The sequence below is a fragment of the Micropterus salmoides genome, unplaced genomic scaffold, assembly GCF_014851395.1.
Source record: "Micropterus salmoides isolate LMB-PRFRI ecotype aquatic unplaced genomic scaffold, ASM1485139v1 Ms_hic_scaffold_18, whole genome shotgun sequence".
NCBI lineage: Eukaryota > Metazoa > Chordata > Actinopteri > Centrarchiformes > Centrarchidae > Micropterus > Micropterus salmoides.
Window position 1 is genome coordinate 6,983,176 of NW_024040928.1, and position 21,931 is coordinate 7,005,106.

General features: G+C 40.9%; 3 protein-coding genes across 4 annotated transcripts; 1 reads left to right on the forward strand and 2 right to left on the reverse strand.

Annotated features, from left to right (window-relative positions):
* Positions 1-756: 756 nt before the first annotated feature.
* pla2g7 (phospholipase A2, group VII (platelet-activating factor acetylhydrolase, plasma)) lies at positions 757-8,141 on the reverse strand. Of its 2 annotated transcripts, none has more exons than XM_038726353.1 (11): positions 7,986-8,141; positions 7,139-7,252; positions 6,437-6,587; positions 5,277-5,370; positions 5,128-5,196; positions 4,060-4,231; positions 3,551-3,664; positions 2,844-2,935; positions 2,494-2,664; positions 2,244-2,392; positions 757-2,087 (listed from the first exon to the last, which is right to left on the reverse strand). In XM_038726353.1, the coding sequence occupies exons 2-11, from the start codon at positions 7,229-7,231 to the stop codon at positions 1,987-1,989; spliced, it is 1,206 nt and encodes a 401-aa protein (XP_038582281.1). In that variant the 5' UTR covers positions 7,232-7,252; positions 7,986-8,141; the 3' UTR covers positions 757-1,986. The 2 variants fall into 2 exon arrangements, with proteins under 2 accessions (XP_038582281.1, XP_038582282.1); XM_038726354.1 differs by lacking the exon at positions 7,986-8,141 and adding an exon at positions 7,823-7,953.
* Positions 8,142-8,528: 387 nt separating this feature from the next.
* ints9 (integrator complex subunit 9) lies at positions 8,529-17,503 on the forward strand. Its single transcript, XM_038726352.1, has 17 exons — positions 8,529-8,732; positions 9,082-9,209; positions 9,331-9,391; positions 9,553-9,615; positions 9,967-10,106; positions 10,285-10,371; positions 10,552-10,672; positions 11,172-11,306; positions 11,482-11,593; positions 11,748-11,928; positions 12,592-12,652; positions 13,118-13,289; positions 13,409-13,533; positions 15,188-15,355; positions 15,655-15,753; positions 15,832-15,969; positions 16,413-17,503. Exons 1-17 carry the CDS (start codon positions 8,724-8,726, stop codon positions 16,587-16,589), a joined length of 1,977 nt encoding a protein of 658 aa, XP_038582280.1. The 5' UTR covers positions 8,529-8,723; the 3' UTR covers positions 16,590-17,503.
* A 164-nt stretch (positions 17,504-17,667) lies between these two features.
* On the reverse strand, positions 17,668-21,856 carry glrx5 (glutaredoxin 5 homolog (S. cerevisiae)). The gene is made up of 2 exons (XM_038726356.1): positions 21,427-21,856; positions 17,668-19,711 (listed from the first exon to the last, which is right to left on the reverse strand). The coding sequence occupies exons 1-2, from the start codon at positions 21,716-21,718 to the stop codon at positions 19,539-19,541; spliced, it is 465 nt and encodes a 154-aa protein (XP_038582284.1). The 5' UTR covers positions 21,719-21,856; the 3' UTR covers positions 17,668-19,538.
* Between the last annotated feature and the right edge of the window lie 75 nt (positions 21,857-21,931).

Consider the following 21,931-nt stretch of genomic DNA (forward strand, 5'->3'; position numbering starts at 1 on the left):
AGAAGTAATTGTACAGTAATTTGAAAAGCGTGTGAAACAGCTGTATTGTATTTTGATGTATTCAGGATGAAGCGAAGCTGTCAGTTTCTTTACTGTATATTAATGTAGTAAATATACAAATGTTGATTAAATGGTAATCTTTGAGAAATAAAGAAAGATTCAGTGATAATAATCATCTGCCTATAGCAACAAATAATCTGTCTGACAGATGTTATTCAATTCATTTTTATGTAGATAGTGCCAATTCACTACTGTAGTTTGAAATCTACCTTTTACGTGCAACCTTAACGAGTGAGTAGTTACAGTGTGAAGCAGTCTGGTTTCTCACAAGACCATGACTTGCCCTTGGTGTCTGAGGTTTTAGCCCTGGGCCCTGCAGAATAAACATGCTAATGCCTATGCAGGCGTTGTGCTGCTGGACCCTCCTGTAATTCACAGTTGTCTTCATTGTCCTCCTCAAAATGATTCTGCTTCGCAGCAGCTATAATTGATCGTTTAAGTACTTGTATTATTTTTGATTTAATCACAGCTTGACCAAGACTTTCCAAATGGTGTATAAACAGCATTCTCAGAAATTGTCAGTTTCATACAAACACTTTGTGTCATCTGTATCAAACAGTTAGCAAAGACGAGTTATTCAGAATTATGACAACAAATAGTAATGGACATTATACAAGCATGTTATTGAAATGCTTTAGTTTTAGCCTATTAAAGTACCTGGAAGATGAAGCCACTAAAATAAGATGGCACAAAATGTATCTGTATACAAACCATATTTATTTTTCTGTTGTGTATAAATGGCAGATATTTCCGACAGTAAATATATAAAAGTCGTTGACCCAGGATGAACAGTACTGTGTGTCATGGCGTATGGTACCTGCAACCTTTTTAGTGTTTGTATCCTTTTAATGATGCTTATGTAGCTGTCTGTTGATTCAGGATGGAAACATTTAGTTTTGCTCTCTTGGCCAGCTAAATAAATCCAGAGTCTTCAATCTTAATGTTTTAACAATATCCATCACTAGTTCACTGATTGGATACGATTCTCATTCTAGTCCTCATCACATAATCACACTGCAATCATACTGGAGCTTGTCTCTGCAGGAAAGTCATATAAAGACATACATTTTTCGTGTGATTTAACATTATCATCTGAGGTGGTTTATATATACACTCAAAGATGAAAATTATTAAAAAGAAATTGCTGGTAAACAGTGAAAAGAAGAACTGTTTAGCTGCTCGTACGCAACCTTAAGGCCCCATGAAACACTAAGTGTTTTATCTGTCATGAAAAATCTTTCCTACTGGTGAGGTAGAGATTACCTTTCCTAATCATTACTACTCAAATGTTATCATTAGGCCCGTGTCCACCAAAGCGTTTTTTTGCCAGCAGGGAGCGCTAGCAGGCGTTTGAGGCGCAGCGTTTTTTGCGACTGATTTGGTTGATATATTTGTTGCAAGTAGTTCTACCCAACTTTACTGGATGTAAACATGTCAACACAGAGTAAAGTACTTGCTCTGGCTCTTGCTCTGTATGAAGAGAAAGCTGAAGCAGGTAGAGAGAGAGGACAGACTCGCCGGATGTGGGTTCATGAGATTTTGTGGGCGAGGAAACATCTCGCCGAGTACCACAAGTTTGGAGGTTGAAGGAAGCCCGGTTCCAGGTTAGTAACTGTTGCTACGGTATGGTATTTGTCCCGCCCCTCCTCTACTGTGATTGGGCAGCTGAGTAAAAAGTGACAGTAACGAGCGCAGCGTTTTTCCCAAAGTTGAATATTTTTCAACTGTTGGCGACCAGCTTGTTAAAAATGCAGCGCAACCATTGGAATGAAATGAAAAAAGACGCTGGCATCAGAAAAAAACGCTTTGGTGGACACGGCCCGCAGTCCATTTGAAATGCAGCAGGCCTGGGCTGGCTTGTTGTGACTGATCAGCTGACAGCCAGACAGTCCCAGGTGTTTTCTGCAGCACAGTATTTGAGGCAGTTCAGATGGCAGACTGAAGCACAGTAATATTAGTTCCTTGAATGAGGTTTTCATCTTGCCCATCAATCAGAGGGTCCCACTGATTAAAGTTCTTCTCTAGACCTGAAACAAAATCCAACGTGATTTTAAGCATGATTCAGAATTGCAGCAAAGCAAAGAATTGAAAATGTGTATTTCTGCTTTAACAAAGGAGTCATGATAAAGCTGTGCGATACTAGAGATGACAGGCAGGGATTGTGGGCACTTTATTGTTCTCACCAAGATGGCGTTGCAGAAAGGCTAGTGTTGCTTTGTTGCAGAGGTCTATGGCGAGTTCTGGGTCGATCTCCCCCTTTAGCTTCATCAGTTTACCGATCCAGTTGCCCGTCAGGAAGGTGAAGTCTGGGAAACTCTGGTGGACTGTACCTCTGAAGGAAAACATCACCGCAAGGTCAGAGAAAACGGCAACACCTCTTAACACAATCAGCAGACTCAGTTTGTAACCTAACTTCCGTGCTGTCCATTATACCTGATGGTGATCATTTTCCTCTGTATGACTGCTGAGTCCAGCTTCTTCATGCGGCTGATGTTCCCCGCCCACTGGAACTTCTCCGAGTTGATGAAGAAGATCGGCTGCTTCACCCGAGGAAAGATCTCGTCATCTAAAGGGAACATCCAGGCGTCCAGCGCTACGCCACACCTGATTGCAGACAGTTTCCAGGGGAGGTTATGGCAAAACTGAAGTGAATACACATTACTTCAGTATCTACATCTAAGCTTGGGTATTGGTTTTAAAGTCTCTACTGTGATATATAATTAAAAATAAAACTATTCCCATGTTTTACATTGCTGGAGGAAACCTACTGTAAATCCACATACTTGAATTTAACCTCTTTGCACAGAGCTTCAACCACTGTTGCTCCCCCGAAGGAATGCCCCACCGCTGCTATCCTACACATATCCATTGAGTTCTGTTAGCCAGGAGACAAGAGGAAATGGACGACGAGTGAGAAGAACAATGAACTGTTTGTGCTCTCAACTGAACACTACACGGTATGTATGACTGAGAGAAGCACTACAATATCTTGAACAAGTAGGAGTAGTATTATTTGTCCTAAATTATACTTAAACAGAAACACAAGTAATACCACAGCTTGCCAAAGGCTCTCTATTGAGGTTTTTTTTTTTACTGGAAGGACCAATATCACATAACACATCGCTCTCCAGTGATACTGGTGACCATGTCTGCATTAAAGCTTTCTCTAGTCATATTATGAGGAAAAAACAAACTTAAATGGAATAGTTATGTTTGTGACATCTGTAACTAGGTGTGGGATGACACGTTTCCCTCTTATTTGATAGGAACAGCTGAAGAGAGACAGCAAAAGGGTGGAGAGAGAGAGAGAAAGGGGGGATGACATGCAGCACAGATCCAGGGTCTCCGCAGTGAGGGCTTGCTTTAGTACATGATATGTGCTTTTTTCCCCCCTGTGAATTTCCTGGAGCCTTATCTACTGCAATAATAAACAGAAATAACCCTATACTGCCTGCTGACAAAAAAAAAAGGTTGATGAAAAGGTTACTACCTCCAACGTCGTCCAGTCAAACTGTGTTTGCAGAACGTTTTGCACCGCTATCCCTGAGTTGATTTCAGTTAGTTTATCCAGAGCCAGAATGCATTCGTCTGCTCTCTGTTTCACCTGGCAGTGACACAAAGATTCACACAAGTCAGGAAAAAAGAAAATAACACACCTGAAATAGGAGCTAGTCCTTAACAAAAATACAAACTTAAACAACAGAAAACTGTTAAGACAGCATAGATGAAATGTTGAGATAAAAACGGGGAAAGGTTTAAATGTGAGAGACACAACCAGGATGTGGTTTGATTGGAAGATCTGAGTCATGCAGCATATTGGCATAAAGGTCAGATGTTGTGCAATACAGCTGCTGTCACTCTTAAACCCACACTGTTTAGAAGAAGAATTATGTCTCCACCTTAATACAGTGACTGTTGGTTTAAACATGGCATTATGTTGAGAAACCCTGCACGGGGCTTTTACCTCCCAAAGTGCCGTCCATATGATATACTTGTTACCTGTTTATTTCTGAGGGGGAATTCCCTCTCTCCGTGCCGCAGAGCTCTGTAGTACATCCACTCTCTTATCAAGTTGTCTTGGGCTGAGCCAGATGTTTTAGGCGCTTTCGCATTTGCCTTCTCTGACTCGGTCTTCTCACGAAAATAATACGTAGCTGAGGCTGACTGGTCTCTGCACAGAAAAAAAGAAAATATATAATGAGTCGAAGGCTGAGTACCAACGTGCTTGTTATTATAGGCTGGGTTAAAATGGAAACATATGAATATAAAACTTCCTTCATGTGACGTGGAAATACAGGGTTTTAGCATGAGCTTACAGTATATCCTGTTTCTGGTGAATATGGAAAAAAGTTTCTGTTACTAGGCTGCACATGAGTAATCCTCATCTATTAATGATTATCGCTGTTACAACATCTCTCACACAAACCCATACACACAAACATAGCGTGCGTTTAGTTCCCAGCTCCGGCTTGACCTTTGTTTATGACTGCTTTGGCTTTCTTCTGGTCAAGAGACTAAGCAAACTAATTTGACAGTGTGACAAAAGCACCAGTGGCTGAGCGGCTGGACTGACCTCTGACCACCAGTGCAGTCATGTGAAACAAAGTCTGTCTCATGTCACACCTATGAACTAGGTCACAGCACTAGCACATGCTTTTTCTGTGGCTTGAGCCTTTAACCGGCTGCAAAAATTCAGTGGAATACCACTTCCACCCACACGAGTGAAAGACTAACTGTGGCCATTATGTTCATCTCCATATGGTCCCCTTGTCTCTATACTGAAAAGAAATGTGATGACCTGGTTCGTACTATTGTGTGCACACCCTTTCCACTTCTACTGCACAGATAAACAGACAGCCGCTTGCAGACGGGACTGCCCTCAGTTATTGTTCGCTTGGCTAACAGTCAACTAAAAATTTCTCCAACTGACAGGCGGCCTTAGATTCACATTTTCTCTGCACATATTGTCAGCCTACAGCTTGAATATAGTTCTTATGCCTAAGGCTTCAATGTCAACATGAAGAACGCATCAGCTAAAAGTATTTTTTATAGAATCTATATAAATACCTGTGTTCCACAGACGCCACAATGAAGCCCTGAGAAGCCAATTCGGCACATACAGCTGAATACAAAGTCCTAGGAAACACCAAGGAGATGTCAGTAGCTGATGAGAGCAGAGTAAATACTGTAGCAGTGTGAAAAGTGATTGTGTATACCGAAAGGCTCCAAGGCCATGGGAGAAGATGACTACAGGACATTTTTCATTTGATTTGAATGGAGCATCCAGGTAGGCTGGAATCTTAAAGGACCCTGAAATAAACAAGTGACAAAAAACAGAAGAGCAATACCAGTGTTTTTATAGAAATTATATTACTGATGACCATTTCCCAAAGCATGCCCCATGTTGTATGTTTTCCCATCTTCCACGCAACTGCAGTTTCCCATAAATTTCTCCAGTTACTTCACTTATAATTATTTCATATTCAGGGGTCCGATTGACAGGTGGGTTGCAAATAGCACCCACTACTCATGCGCAAGACCACCATTGACCTCATGGTGGTGCTGTAACAATCAACTTCTGTTTTTGCAATTATCAAATCAAATGGCTTGGCTTAGAGTCAAAATTCTTTCATCATTTTAGTTTCTGAATTCATCTGCTCTCAAAATGTCCAGGTGGCCAAATCTTACTTGCGTGGAGTGTTTTTAATTGCTCAGCGAGGTCATTGGGAGTCAAAGTTTGCTTATTGTACGTGGATCCTGTAAAAATTTCTGATTCTTTATCTAAAGTGTTTCTACAGCAGAAACCTTAAAACTTGGAAGGCGGGTTGGAAATTCTACCCACAACTTATGTCATAATTATTTCATATAGTCACATCAGTTATCTCGAAAATGGCTCGGCTTAGAGTCAAAATTATTTCACTTTAATCTCTCAAGTCATCTGCATCCTGTCTTTTACTCTGAAAATGTCAAAGTTTGAATGTATTTGCGACCTGCTTGGACCCCGATCATTGCAACTTGCAGCTTTAATTAATTATGTAATCATTTCTGCTCTCACTTAGTGTTTGATTTAAAATGCATTCCCTGGGTAACTGCAACAATGACACAACTCTGACAAAAATAAAAAATAACGTGACGTGTTTCTGATTGAAACACTGTCAAAAAGAAGGAAAACCTACGTCCGCTTGGAAGGAGGGAAAAACATTCAGAAACCTATAACACTGGAAACATTGTGAGGCATAATATATATAAGTAATTACATTAGTCATAAATTTATAAAAACATGCACTATGTTCCCGATAAGACTAGTTAAAACAGCATACACTTGTATGAAACCCATTTGAAATGTTCTGCATATTGCTAATTTCTACTAAATTACCAAAGAGGTAGTTGAAAATCCTTTCACTGAGAGTCCGGTTGATTTTCATGAAGTCTGCCAGACCGTTAAAATACTCCCTGCACGGCACCCAGTTGGGTTTTTCAGCTTTTTCAGTCTCTTGACAAGGATAGTATAGACGGAAGAAGCTGCCCTGTAAACAAGGCAGACAAAGAAGTTCACACTCTCTTTTGTATTCCAGAGGGGGTTTCAAAGTCTGATATTAAAGGCCTCTCCCCCAGACAACAATTCCTGGATACCTAAGGCATAACAATAATGTTATTTGATCACACAGACACTCAACAATTGAGCCAAGATAGCCTAATGCTGCTGTTTGACATAACTTCAGACAACACCAAACCCTTAATGTGGGAAAATCTGACACACATTTAGGCTATTCAGTGTAATCTCCATTTGATAACTAATGTAATGACTAGTGCTGTAATGGAATCAATTATCAGCTTCTTATTGCTGCAGACATTCTGATGCTGTTCTTCACAATGACTAAACAAAGATGTACTGTAAGTACTACATGACATAACATTGCTCAGTTATCCAATAAGTGTGTCCCGCTTATACAGGCCATGATCCAGAAGGCAGCAGGGTGAACAGGCTGTGGCTGGGGTGGGTCCTGTCCTTTAGTAAACACTCCTTACATACAGTGTGAACACTTCCTCTGTGATCAGATATCTGGTTCTGCTTTACCTGTGCAGTGTGGTCCATCATGAAGTCAGTGCATCCCACAGTATTGGGGCCCTTGGCTGGAGGGATCCCCAGATTACTGCAGGAGTTCCCCATGGCGAAGAAACCTCCTCTGGTCTGTCAAATAAAGAGAGACACTTGTTTGAAGAAGCAAGAAGCAAAGAGGATGACTCAAGGACAGTCATGATAACATATGGCATGACTTGACATTAAAAAAAATGTTATTTCTGCAATGCTAAACTCCAGATACTAATTTCAGGCAGTTCACTTTAAATGTCAGCAGATTATGAATAGACCAGTTTGAACAGAAATGCTGAAAGGTCTTTTATTCCTGGACATTATTTGCCATATTCTGCCTTTGCTTGTATGATAAATTCATTAGTTCACTGGTGACATATAGGACTAATGCATGCCATTGTCTGAAGTTTATTGACTGATTACTTCTTTGAGTGTACATGTTTGAGTAACGTTAAGCAAGAACAACGCAACACCTTCGGTTTTATGGACAGGGAGACAAAGACTCAGTTGTTACCATTCACGTTATTACAATATGAAACTAACTTCACCAGTTGTGAATGAATGCGTGCTGAGGTTCACTACTTGGTGTAACAACCGATGTTTACCACTAATCTAGCTGTCGATTAAAATTTGTGTATTTTCTAAAGAAACCCCTTACGTTAACGTTACCTGTCTTTGTTCGCTCGTAAATCCTCTTGACTAATAACTGTACAAACCCTCCATTAGAAAACATCGACCTCAGTAGTTTCAAAAGCCAACTAACATTGGTATCTTCTGGTTAGCTGTTAGCTACAAATAGACGAATTGTTTAGCAAAAAAAGACAATGCCTACCGGAGATACAGACGTCGTTGAGTACCAGTGTTACTACATCAGTTTCGCAACATTACCACGTAACTAATTTCACTTTCTCGAGGTACATCTACTGCCTGAGTCACTTGGGAGTGGTTTGACAGGTTGTTAATGTTGAAGGCTAGCCACTACTAGCATAGGAGGGGGCTAAACCAGAGTAGTGAATGGAAAGTGTTGGGTTACTTTACCGTCCTGTAGCAATCGGCCTGCCTCTGGCTGCATAAAACATCCAGATCATATAATCTATAAACCAAATAGGTTAAGGGTTGGCAGCCAAACTCATATCATCATAATAACAATAACAGTATCGGCATATCTACAAGGGACTTTTACGTCGGTCCCTTGTGAACTGATCGATGTATGTCTCTGGTCAGAGCCAGCGAATTTGATTGACAGCCCTGCAGGCTATGGGCACGTGCATTTGTTGACAACAATTATGGACGCTTTGCGTCGCATTGATGTTTTATTCAGTATTTCGTGGACCACGGTGTTCCTTTTCAAGGCAGTTACAAACAAACAAAGACGTGCCGTTTGTTTAGGTATTTGGCCTGCCTGTAAACGCTATTTACTGAAGAAATACTCCACGTCTGTAGAGGGCAGTAGAGAACAACACTCACAGAAACAAAGCGAGCGGAGTTCCGTAAAACGTGAGAAGAAAGATGCAGTGTTAGCGAAGCCGAATATCTAACACTAATTTAGCAATCGTTAGCAGTGTTAAAAATGAAATTGGTGAGTAAACGGGCTGTAAGCATTATTAAAGTATCCAAGTCAACCCCAACTGACTATAACAATGCGTTCACTGTAGTTGTAGATATAGCTACTCTATTAGCTTAGCAGCTAATAGCCCTGTTAGGTCCTCTCATCCACTGGCGCTAACTAGGCAGGTAACAGCTAGGCTGTGTAAAGTACTTAATGTGTGCAGTCCCCAGTGAACGATAAATAGGCAGTCAATTGGTTAATGCAACTGAGCAGTTTGTTCTTACAATGAGACTAATGTTACTCTATCTGACCAGTGTTGTGCTGTTGGCACAGTGTTTTTCTACGTTTCCCCAGTGATTTGTCCTTCCCTGTCTTTCAGTATTGTCTGTCTGGTCATCCTACATTGCCTTGCAATGTCCTCAAATTCAAATCCACCACTATCATGCTGGACTGTGGGCTGGACACAACCTCTGTCCTCAACTTCCTGCCCCTTCCCCTTGTGCACAGGTGAGTCACTGTCATCAGCAGGTTGTGCTTTTCTTCATTTAGTAACTAAATCATTTATGGGTGGTAGACTTGGCATCATACTGAATCATGAGGATTTGTTCTTTTTTTTGTGCTTTTTCAGCCCAAGACTCTCCAAGCTGCCAGGTTGGGTCTCTAAGGATGGAACTGTAACCTTGGAGAAGGTATGATGGTTGTATTATATTCACTTGGCATTTTACCTGCATCTGATCTTAAAGGTGTGTCGGAAGTTTGTTTCTGTTTCTATGTCTATAAAGTGTAATTTAGATTTGTCTGTGACAGAGGGCTACAAAAGCAAACAAACTATTTGTTTCCATCTTTCCAGGAGCTGAAGGAGTGTGCAGGAAGAGTGTTTGTGGACTCGCAGCCAGAGTTCTGTCTCCCTGAGGTAGTAAACCACACATACAGTTTATTTAGCTAAAGTGCATTTCTTTTGTTTTGCTTAAGACATCAATCATAATAATTTTATGCTTGGAAACTATAATACTAACATTTTTAGGACAGGGAATACATAGACCTACATAACAAAGTGGTATGTGGTCAGTTTCATTTTCACTGTATGACTACACCAACTTACCAGTTCAGACTTTCCGTTCACTTTTCTCTACTGTGTTATTAATCATTATTCCACAATCAGTAGGCCTAGTTCAAATGTAAATTATAATTACTCTGCTTAGAATAATAATTCATATTTGGTCTAAATAGGTGTATGTATGTTTTCCATTTATATCGGCAACAGAGAGAACTGTTGGATCTATCTACCATTGACGTCATACTGATTTCCAACTACCACTGTATGATGGCCCTGCCCTACATCACTGAATACACAGGCTTCACTGGGACAGTGTACGCCACAGAACCCACCCTGCAGATTGGGAGGTAAGGAGATACAAAGGACGAAAACATCATCATATTATTTCTAAATTAGATCGGAGGTCTTTTGAGTTTGAAGAATAATATGTTGTCTCAAATAAACTCTGACTGATGTATTGTGAAATATGTTACCTACTGTTTCAGTTATTTAAGAAATGCTGATTCTTGCTGTTACTTTCCTCAGATTGTTAATGGAGGAGCTGGTGAACTTTATGGAGAGAGTTCCCAAAGCACAGTCTGCCACCTGCTGGAAAAACAAGGAAATGCAAAGGTAGATAAACAGTTGTGATCTCATACTAGCTTTTTACCTGTCTCTGCTTATCTTGTTGCGCGTTGGTTTTAATTTACATGTTTTTATAATGCAGTCTGACTGTACTTTCGCTTACTTTTCAGCAGATGCATTTAACATAATACAATTTGATGTGAATAAATAAATCATTTATTATACTAGGATGCTCCCTGGGCCGCTGAAGGATGCAGTCGATGTGTGGACGTGGAAGCGATGCTACAGCATGCAGGAGGTCAACTCTGCCCTCAGCAAGGTGCAGCTTGTAGGTTATTCACAGAAAGTGGTAAGAACCTCTTTGCTCCTACACTTTCTGCACAGGCATACTCTAATACTGACACTGACACAAATGTCAGGCTTCAATTAATACAGCCCAGCAGATCAGACTGTATGTACTACTTTCTATATACAAACCTTTGGTGGTATATATAACAATGTTGAAATATGTATGGCACATTTATATGCACATGCTTTTGCATATTATGATGTGTTTATATAGAAGATGCATGTCTGGTTAAAAGAGCCTCAGTTAAAAAGTAAGTATAATAATCTTTTTAAAGCAACACTCAAAGCTCAAACCTAAAAATCAAAGAGAAAAGAGCCTGCTTTTTACTTTATTTGCACTATAGAGAGAGTGTTTGTTTTTCTCATGCAAGACTTTCTCACTCTGTCAGTGCAGAATCAATTATTGTGCATGTACACTCTACTGAACAGCAGTATCTGTTTTATTTCTGTTTTTCCACTATGTTCGTGTTCTCATACTGACAACTGGTTTCGGTCTGCAGGAGTTGTTTGGAGCTGTGCAGGTGTCCCCCTTAAGCTCCGGGTACTCATTGGGTAGCTCCAACTGGATCATCCAGTCTCATCACGAGAAAGTTTCCTATGTGTCTGGTTCATCCCTCCTCACCACACACCCACAGGTAGGTCAACAGGCCTAGCGCTAGATAAAATTACACACTGGGCTTGAGAAAAACCTGCAATAGCCACGAATGTGATACTAGTGTTTTGCTTGACTTTAGATGAATTTATGTAAAATGCAGTTAAATGAATATCCCAGATCTTTTTAGTAAAATGTGTCTTCTTCCCTTCTCCCAGCCGATGGACCAAAGCTCCCTTAAGAACAGTGATGTACTGATTCTGACAGGCCTCACCCAAATGCCCACAGCCAATCCAGACGGCATGTTGGGAGAATTCTGCAGCAATCTTGGTAGGTTAAAATGTACTGATGTTATATAAATAAACATATACAAGTAAATACTTTTTATTAAACCTTTCATGCTTCATGCCTTGTTTAAATGAGAATTCTTATTGTCTCTGGAGTGTTTTTAAGGTTAGTATCTATTATTCACCTGTGCCTGTAGCCATGACGATTCGAGCAGGAGGCAATGTGCTAGTGCCGTGCTACTCCTCGGGGGTGATATATGACCTGCTGGAGTGTCTGTACCAGTTCATCGAGAGCGCCAACCTTGGCACAACGCCTTTCTACTTTATCTCTCCTGTTGCCAACAGCTCGCTGGAGTTCTCTCAGATCTTTGCTGAATGGTGAGGAGCTGTGCGTCCAAATTTCCTTATTTCAGAAATCATTGTACAGAACCTAGAAGGAAAGCAGCAATTATTTATATTTAATAATAATAATATAATTAATACAAATATGCAGGATTAAAGTAAAATTTCAGTGACTTCTTACATATTAGACATTCAGAACAAAATGGACAGTCAGTGTTGAAGTAGGGCTGGGCAATAAAACAATAATGATAATTGTAGCAATATAATTTTCCTCATTAAAAATATAACAGATTTTCATCAAATGTTTGATTTAATTCATTTGAATCATGAATTTATTAGCACTTAATTTTTTCTCTTAAGATATTAATTTTGCTGAGGAAAAGTTAGTTTAATTTTACTCATGCATATTTGTTTATGATTTCATCATAAACGTTCCACCTCATTTGGTAAGTGATTCACTGTTTTGGCAAGTGTTTGTTCTGACCATAAAGAAAAGTTTACTACAGTTAACCACTTGGTTTCTTCAACTTTCGCTAAGGTGCAAAAATCAGCCTTTAAACTTGAAAGAAATAAAGATTTGACATTCATCCTGATAATTATCGTTATCGAATGATATGAAATATTCATAATTGTTCATAGCCAGGATCATTCTTTGATATTCTGACTACATTTACTATTGTTTTTTCTGGGTTATTTTAGGCTTTGCCATAACAAGCAAACAAAGGTGTATCTTCCAGAGCCTCCATTCCCCCATGCAGAGGTGAGTCCAGCTGCTGTGGCTTTCAGAGATAGTGGATAGTGGGAAATCAGATTTTCTGCTAGCAAATCAGCATTGAACTGATCATGCAAGCCAGAACGAAGCCTGGATTGGGTTTCTCAAATTATATGCATTTATCTGAGATCAGTACAACATGCCAGTGTTTACTGTATTGTATTGATGGATGTTAATTAGTTTTTGCATTAGGGAAACCCTTTGAATCAGTCAAATACTATGGTGAGCAGGTCGCTGAAGGTCAGAAAGGTGATTTCATGAATAAAGTCTGTATCCAGGGATCACTTGAAATATTTTTGGTCTATTTCCTTAAACAAACAACAAAAAATAGTTTTTGAACAAAAGTAACGATAGACAATGAACAACACTTTGTGTGGCACTGAAAGTGATTTGGTCTTTCCTATCAAAAATAAGAGTTTTCATCCAGCGTTGTTGTTGTTGTTGTTGTTTCAGCTGATCCAAACCAACAAGCTGAAGCACTACCCCAGCATTCACGGAGACTTCAGCAGTGAGTTCCGTCAGCCCTGCGTGGTGTTCACCGGTCACCCCTCTCTGCGCTTCGGGGACGTGGTTCATTTCATGGAGCTGTGGGGCAAATCCAGCCTCAACACCATCATCTTCACTGGTAACTGTATTTCAAGCACTCCTATATCATAGCACTAGACACGGATGAAAATATGTCATCCTGTAATTATAAAGCAAAGGCTAAGCTTCTAAAAGCCTTATTGACTTTCTTACCACCAGAGCCAGACTTTTCTTACCTGGATGCTTTGGCTCCCTACCAGCCGCTGGCTATGAAGTGTGTTTACTGTCCCATTGACACGCGGCTCAACTTCCACCAAGTGTCAAAGCTGCTCAAGGAAGTCCAGGTGCACTTTTTTTTTTGTAATGTCACCATCCCATTCGTAAATATGTTAAATGTACTGTTAGCACTTTTTCTCAACCAATTACAGAAACAAGCAGAAGTAAGCGGTGAACAGATTGCACCTACATAAAATGATTTTGTAACAGGGTGTCTAAGAGTGAATAGAATAGAGTGAGATAATGAATGGAAAAAGATGAATTTGTGTAGCTCAGAAATAGCTGCCTCATGGGTTTTTTTTTTGTTTACACGCAACACTGGGAAGAGGTGCATTGTGCAACAAGCAAATAATCACTGAGGCAGCAGCATTCCTGTGGGTGAAACCAGAGAATGGAAACAAGTTTTTACAAGCTAGAAGGCAAGGCACAAACAAGATAACAGAACAGTGTTAGATCAGCCTTCATGGCAGAGCAGGTGGGGGGGAATACAGAACAGTCCTGAAATGCTGCAGAGGCAAATTGACGGTTTAATTCTGAGTGATTCATTGGGACCCTATCATTCTTGTATGATGAAATATTCTCCACTCTCCTCATTTAGTCAACCGCTCTAGTTAGGGGCGGCTGTGGATCGAGGCGGTAGAGCAGTCCACTAACAGGAAGGTCAGGGCCCGGCTCCCCCGGTCTACATGTCAAAGTGTCCTTGGGCAAGACCCCATTCTGTTTGTCAGATACTCAATGAAATCAAATACGTGTCCTGCCTAAAGGACTGCAGCTGCAGACATCTTGAGTTGTCAATCACTGTATGACCTTAAGTCTCTTTTAAACAGCAGGTTTAAATTAAAGCTCAGATATGTCTAGTGGCATTCATATGATCATTAGTTTCATTATTTTATTTTTTTTATCCATGCTAATAACTTTAAGTCTAAGGAGGTCAAGGTCAGTGTCAGTCCACCACTTTGCTCCAGATATCTCAACAAATGTTGAATGCATCGCTGTGAGATTTTGTACAGATATTCATGGTCTCCAAAGGATGAATCCTACTGACCTTGGTGATCCCGTGACTGTTTTGTATTCTTGTTCTTCAGTACACAGTATCTGATTGTGTCCATCAATTCCATCTCCAAGAGTCATGCAACTATAGAGTTTCATAAGCTGCATTAGCTAGACATGCACGGTTCGGGTTAGCCACAGGTCCTATGGCTCAGCCAATTCTGAACAGTGCAGCCTGATTGGATAATTAAGACTTGGGCACTGAGATTTTCCTCCAAACACTGACATAATGTCCCCTGATGCTTTTATTTTGTGTTGTATCTGTAAAAACTGAGTCCAGTAAAACCTGGTAGTCACAAGCAACATCACCATGGTTATGGTTAAAATAAGGACTTAGAAACATGTTTGATGTGTCTTTGCCAACATTGCTGACGACTTTCATTTTAGATGACTAAAGGAAAACACATTTCTCAGTTTTAAATACTTATTTAAACTTATTTTCATTGCCCTTTTCCGCATGGTACAAAGTGGTTATTTGGTCCCTTTCTCTTCCGATGATCAACAATGGTTATTCCTTTTAAAACTGCATTTAGTCCCGTCTGTCTTCAGTAAAAGCAAGTTCAGTCTAGAACAGCAAATGTGTGTAAAAGCTACTTTAATTAATCCACCTCAAAGGCCTGTTTCAGCCAGAAGGAAGTTGGATCAGTGTCTCCTTGCTTTTCCCTTCTGCAGCCCCTCCACGTTGTGTGTCCAGAGCAGTACACTCAGCCTCCTCTGACCCAGTCCCACCGCTCTGATCTGATGCTGGAGCTGCAGCCCCCTCCCATGTCCTACAGACGCTGCTCTGTTCTCAACCTGCCCTTCAGACGCCGCTATGAACGTGTCTACATACTGCCTGAGGTGAGTCACATCAGAGCAGTAACTCGCGCAGCTCGAGCTCATGTGGGTATGAATATATTCTTCTTCAACTTGTCTGGTTAAAAGGGATCTAATAAACTCACTTGACAATGTTGAATAAAAGATAAAATCAGTCGCTTTTTGGAAACAGATGGCAAGTGCATATTTTAAATTCTCTCATGTGTTGGTAGGAAATTATGACATATGGTGTCTAAAATGTATTATGGAGATATTCCAACTCCTATCAGTGCACAGGTGGCCAATTTTCTCAAAGTCTAAAAGTCTCATTCTTCTATTCCTAGCTGGCCAACTCCCTGGTACCCTCTGAGATTAAACCTGGCATCTCCCTGGCAACTGTGTCTGCAGTGCTGCACTCCAAGGACAACAAACACACACTGCAAGTGAGCGTGCGTGTATCTTCTGAAAGTGTCGCACAAATATGAATGAGTAAATATGAACATATTCTTCTGTGTTGCCAGTCAGTGCCCAAACCCCCTCCAGCGCCCCCCAGCAAGAAGAGGAAGCGGGTAATAGAGGAGCCTCCAGTGGTGCTGGCCCCCAAACCCCTGCTTAGTGGAGCTGTGCCCCTGGAAGCTTTCCTGGCCACGTTGCAAAAGGTGGGAAGTCTGCAGCCATCTGTTGGAACCTTAGTATTAGCAGTTCAAATTAATTTCTGTACTGAGCCCCCTTGTCTTTGCCTCCTCATCGGATGTGGCTTTTGTTTTCCCGAGGGAGATGACGGCAGATGTAAATCTCATCCCACTTGACATTACAATGTCCTCATGCATAACGCTGTTGGGATTAGTAGTTTTATATAGTAGAGGACAGGGATTTTACCACCGCACATTTAAAAAAAAAAATAAAACTAACACATCTTAGATTGAATTAACTGCATGAGCATGTCCCAACAATAACTAAAAGATCGGTTTTGTAAAACTGACTAGGGATTTTAAATTTTCCTTTCCTATTTTTTTTTTTTTGTACAAATGAACATTCCTACCTCTGATTTTGCTTGACACATGTTAAATTCAGCAATTGTTTTGCCTCCGCCCCCCCACAGCATGGTATTACAGAGGTCAAAGTGGAGGAGACAGCAGACGGACACATTCTGCACCTGCAGGCAGAGGACACACTGATTCAGCTGGAGGAGGATGGGACACACATCGTCTGCGACAACAACGAACCGCTGCGTACCACACTGCGAGACCTGGTGCTCCGCTTCCTGCAGAAACTCTGACCTGAATCCTCTCCATGCCTCCTTTTTAAAGTTGTTCTGCTTTCTGGACTGTGGAGAGCCACAGAGATGATGACAGAGAGCTGTGAACCGGCCTGTCCCCACCCGAGTCATATTTAACATCGCAACATTTACAGCAGTTTTACTGTAAAGTCAAGACATATTTTGTAAAATAGTATTTTGTATTAAAAGATAAAACATGTTAAAGATCCTCCCAGTGAGCCTTTCATCACTGCAGCTTCTTCATTTAGAAAGGAAGAAAGCCGAAATCATCAGGATTATGGTTTTTGCAAAGAAGGAAATATAGGAATATATAGTCACATACTGTAAATTCATAAATATCATTTGCATCTCACATAATCCAACTTTATTTGAAAATAGTGTCTCAAATGGCATTCACAATCCCTACATAAATTTAATCCGGATCTCGTGTCAGTGGGTGATCAACTCATCAGCTGAAGATGTTGCAAGTTTCTAGATGTGATGGTTTATCACAAGCTCAAGGAATAAACAGGTCAGGTGCTTTTAATTGGGTACAAAAAGTTACCAGCTACAACTGAACTGCTCTGTCCTGTCCACCTATTGAAACCAAGGGGGAAGGTGAGAGTTTAAACAGTAATACAGACCAAAGCCTGCATGGAGTGTTACATGGATACGTTCTGGGATACTTAATAGCAATTGCAAATGTTATTAACCTGTGCTTTTGTTTCTGCCAAGTCAAAATACCATCAAACGGCTTGTGGAGGCTTAAACCTACTGTTCTACTTAGGTATAGCAACCAAACAATAGCCTGCATTTATATACCTTGGTCGTGCTGTATGAGGCAGGGCATACACTGTACTGTTTGAGAGTATTCCTATTTAGAGGTAAAACAACGATCAGTTTATTAATATTAAATTAATTGGAAACTGTTTCAATTCATCGTTGAAAACATTTCTCAAGCAAAAATGCCAAATGTTCAGTGATGTCAGCATGTTAAAAGTGAAGATTTACTTGTCTTATGATGAATTATTTGTACTGCTGCACTTTTACATCCCTGCATACTGATGGTACAACCAAAAAAAACCCTCCAGGTCCCTTATTTGTGTCAAAATATTTAATTGGTGCAGTGTTTACATGCAGATAATACATATAATATGCGTTCAATGTACAATATCTTACAGTGTACTACATGACCATTGCTCTGATAATACAACTGTGTGCAGCAGGAAGAACATTTGAGGATTGATAAATGTCAGGGGTTCTTAGGCTCAGTGAGAAAACTTGAAAACAAAATTAAACCCTTTGAGTGACAAAATAAAGCTAGGGTAGGCAATTTAGTTTCTCCAGCGTGGCCTGCCCCAGCTTTAAAACAAAAAAATACACACCACAGACTCGCACAGCGGCAACAAACTTCAAACGTAACTGCTGTTTGTCCAAATGTGCTGTAAGTCATCTCCATGAAAAAGAGAAAAGGTATTGAGGTGTGTTTGTTGCGTTGCAGCGGGTGGAGACATTAAAACAGAAAGGACACGTTTTCTATGCAGTTCCTAGCAGGAAGAATAAAGAGAAGACAATGGTCAGTGAGCTAGTTACCTCCACTGCAACAGAAAACTCATAAGTGATGTAATTGGCCAGAAATAAAAAAAACATTTATATTATGAGCACACATACCAGTTTATTGATTCCAAATGTACAGACATCAGAATTGTCCCCTCTCTGTTCTTCCCTCTAGTGCACTGTAGATACAGGCAGTGCATTTCAAAGGTTTCTAGTATGATGACATAATTTCCTGGTGCGACCTGAGCAGCGTTATAAAGATCTTAACTTAGTATTGGTGCACATTTGTTCTTAAACAGACTGTGGCGAAAAAAAGTGGACAGTGGAGGTAGCAGGGCTTTTAGAGGGCTGAGGGGATGATGGAGGTTCCCAGCATTTTTGTGTAAGCTAATTAAAACACAGGGAGGGAACCAGACAGTCTCCCTCTGGCAGTAGAAGTCCAACCTCGATGTGAAATGGTTTCTCTATCAGTGGCGTTACAGTTGGATGTTCATTACTGTGTTTATCACAAAGGCTAGTGATTCCAACAACCATGCTGGTATGAATTTTTAATTTACAATATTTTAAGGATAGTATTTAGAATTTTGTGGATCGAGATATGATAGAAAAGTATTCAAAACTGAGGAACTAGAGGGCAAAGTTGTTCCTCCATGTGTTAAGTAATGGGGAAATATAAAAAACTGCTGTAGTAAAAGTGCTGCAGTTTCCCCTCAGCCATATGCCGCATTCAGCTCACAGCTTTGGTTTTCTCGCCCGCGACTTTGGTTCACTCTGGGGGTTTTTTGGCTGCCGCAGGTGTGATTCATCAACAGAAAAAAATTAACCCAGTGTATGCTACTTGCCCAGCACCAAACGGCAGATGGACAACGCAACAGGTAGATATGTTTCTCAGGAGTTGGTGGAGACAAAAAAACAAAAGCAGCTGGAAGGTGAGTGAACACTGGACTAGATTCATCAGGTGTCCAGAAACAGAACTCCAAATGAATGCTACTGATGCTAACCAGTTTGCTATTTTAACTTATGAGGGTATGTCAGTGTTGTGTTTGCCACTTCCCCCCTAATGGCCACAAAAAGTTGTTATTGCTGTTTTAAATAGAAGGTGACTAATGTGGGTAAAAGAGAAGGTAAATCTGATTTTGGCTCTCTGTGTAGACGTCGACTTCTTTTTTTCTTCATTGTTTAAAGTCCTCGGCTGTAAAGCACATAATCTGTGCAAATTTAAAAGGACCTGAATCGAGTATAAGCAGTGCAGCAGGAGCTCTGTATGGCACCCCAAGCTGTTTTAATGAAAAATACCAATGATACCCTTTTAGCCCATAGTGAACTGATTTATCTGCCATCATCTGAGTGGGGGATTCAACCTGATAAATGTGTCCTCTGTCTCATCAGTTGTTTTGAGTTTATGCTTGTTTTCTACTTGGATTCTTTCTCAGCGTTCAGCAATGCAGAGCTGATGCCCAACTTCTTTAACTCCTCCACCAGGTCTCCGTTCTGGTGCATCTGGAGCAGGATGTCACAGCCTCCCACGAACTCGCCATCAAAGTACACCTGCGGGATCGTGGGCCAGTTGGAAAAGAGCTTGACTCCTGTGGAAGGCAGATGGTGTTGGGGTTAGAGCCAGTAATAAGGTGCCAGGTGTAACAGAATCATGAGTGGAGTACTAACCTATCACAAGTGAATGAAAGTTAATCTGTTTAAACCAATTATATATCATGTTCCTAATACCAAGGGACTCGTATGGGTCCCCCCCCCCAGACAAAAAGGAAGTGATGCCTTGTGGTTACACCCTTCAGGAACAGTAGTCTGTACTTTATAAACAGAAGATCTGAGTGGTTAGCTGAGGCAGTGATAGCCCCTGTGACACAAACTGAAACGTCAATGGCAGATCTATAGAAACAGATCTCACAGCAGTGCCAGCTCAAGCTGTCTCAAATTGGTACTGAAACACAATGACTTGTGTAAAACATATCGCCACAACAAATTGCGCATGCGTTTATTTAGCTCAGCAATAGAAGGAACTATTCTGTGTTTTGTCTGTAGACACATGTGCAAGCAGCCGTGTCAGACAATTCTTAGCTTTTGCCACTCTTACAATTAACAACCTGTCTATCTGACCCCCTTTGACTCAGGGCCTGGGAAATACAAGTGACACAATGAGGCTCCAACTACTTCAGGGTCGGATTACACAGCTGACATCTCCCACTCTGTGAAAAGAGCTACACACATGTCAACCTACTGGCAGAATGGCTGCAAATGCACCACCACCGGCAGTAACACTAATACAATCGATTCAGCTAACTTAAGAGGAGCTGTACACTTTGTTTGTTTGTATCTGGTTTCACTTGGTATTGGACTGCTACAAATAGGGTACAACAAAATAAAAAACTAATTTAGGCTAGGTTTCAATGATGTAACTTCCAGGTTAGCACTAGGGCTAACCATCCTGGGATAATACATGAACACTCCTAAATCGGATTAATGTGTTTTCTTGTTCTTGCCGTCCTACCAACATTGCATGAAGGCAGCATATGCAACACTTTCAGAAGCACTACAATAGTGGACTGTGGGACTAATTCATGGCTTTGGGGAAGTTTTCCTCACAAGCCGACTCAATGCGTTTCATTCACCCTGAATCCAGCTTATGTGGGATTTAAATTGGGGCAGAGCATGATATTTAATTTGTTGTTAAAGAGCTACAAAGAAAGGCCACAATACTGACATTTTAAAAGACATAGCGTAGTTAAAACTGAGAATGAGAGGTGTCCCTGCCTTTCAGCATGCTGTGTGTCACCACTTGGCATTACACTGCTGTTGCAACATAAGCCTCACTTGACAAAATCCCTTTAAAATGTCAGTGTGACTACAGACAGCATGTCCTTGTTCTCTAAGGTATGTCATTATCTAAAACAGAAAGGCTTCCAGCTATGGCTGGATTAGATGGAAAAGAGACATGTCCATATTGATGGTGAACTGACTTTTTTTTTTTTTTTAAAAAGGACCACACCCTGTGCTCCTGCTGCAAGACACTGATAAAAACATGGACATCTCAAAGACTAGTTACAGGGGGTCGTTGACAAAAAGTCCTAGGTTTGAATGTGGCAATAAAAAAAACGTGTTAACAAGGACAGCTGAAAGAGGAAATCGATCTAATCAACGCTGGTTACATCAATTAGCGCTAAAATACTCTTGTAACACTTCCACTGTTAATTATGAGGACCATTAGCTACAAGTAACAAAGTTAAACAGAGAGGTGGCGACTTGTTGCCGTGGCGTCATGAACAGGTTATCTCAGTTTACTGACCCTCTCTGAGAGACTGGTCCTCCAACACGTTGTACGCAGCGTAGTCGTCCACCCCGTGCATCCGGAGGATCTGAACCACGGCATTACTGAAGCCACACATGGGCTGAGCCGGCGTCCCCTTCATAAACACCACTACTTTGTCCTTCTTCACCATATCACCAAGGTCCTTCTGGAGGTCCGCCGCCGAGCACAGGAACCGGGCCGAGGCCGACAACACGCGTCCGTCGGCTTGTCTGGGTAGATAGGCCGCCGACCGCAGACACTTCGCGGTAGACCTAATTATATTGTTCATGGTCTTTGGTAAATTATATCTTTATATGAGGAGAAGAAATTGCGTCAAATGGACTCGCCAGCTAAAACCCGTCAGTCAACGCACTTAACACTCGGGAAGAGAGGCAGGACCTGGACGTTGGTTGGACAGCTGCGCCCAAACAATCTGTAATCTGATTTTCTATTGGTAGAGCCACACGTCAATCACGTCAGTTACACAAGGAGCGCTATTTAA

What these genes read in the sequence shown, in the direction of transcription:
- glrx5 (XM_038726356.1), bottom strand. Translation starts at nt 21,718, where the DNA reads ATGAACAATATAATTAGGTCTACCGCGAAGTGTCTGCGGTCGGCGGCC. An exon ending in GGACCAGTCTCTCAGAGAGG is followed by an intron (nt 19,712 to 21,426) that starts GTCAGTAAACTG and finishes TGCCTTCCACAG; the next exon opens with GAGTCAAGCTCTTTTCCAAC.
- pla2g7 (XM_038726353.1), bottom strand. Translation starts at nt 7,231, where the DNA reads ATGGGGAACTCCTGCAGTAATCTGGGGATCCCTCCAGCCAAGGGCCCC. An exon ending in GATTTTCAACTACCTCTTTG is followed by an intron (nt 5,371 to 6,436) that starts GTAATTTAGTAG and finishes TGTTTATTTCAG; the next exon opens with GGTCCTTTAAGATTCCAGCC. An exon ending in GTGGCGTCTGTGGAACACAG is followed by an intron (nt 4,232 to 5,127) that starts GTATTTATATAG and finishes TTTTCTGTGCAG; the next exon opens with AGACCAGTCAGCCTCAGCTA.
- ints9 (XM_038726352.1), top strand. An exon ending in CTCCATTCCCCCATGCAGAG is followed by an intron (nt 12,653 to 13,117) that starts GTGAGTCCAGCT and finishes TTGTTGTTTCAG; the next exon opens with CTGATCCAAACCAACAAGCT. An exon ending in CAACACCATCATCTTCACTG is followed by an intron (nt 13,290 to 13,408) that starts GTAACTGTATTT and finishes TCTTACCACCAG; the next exon opens with AGCCAGACTTTTCTTACCTG.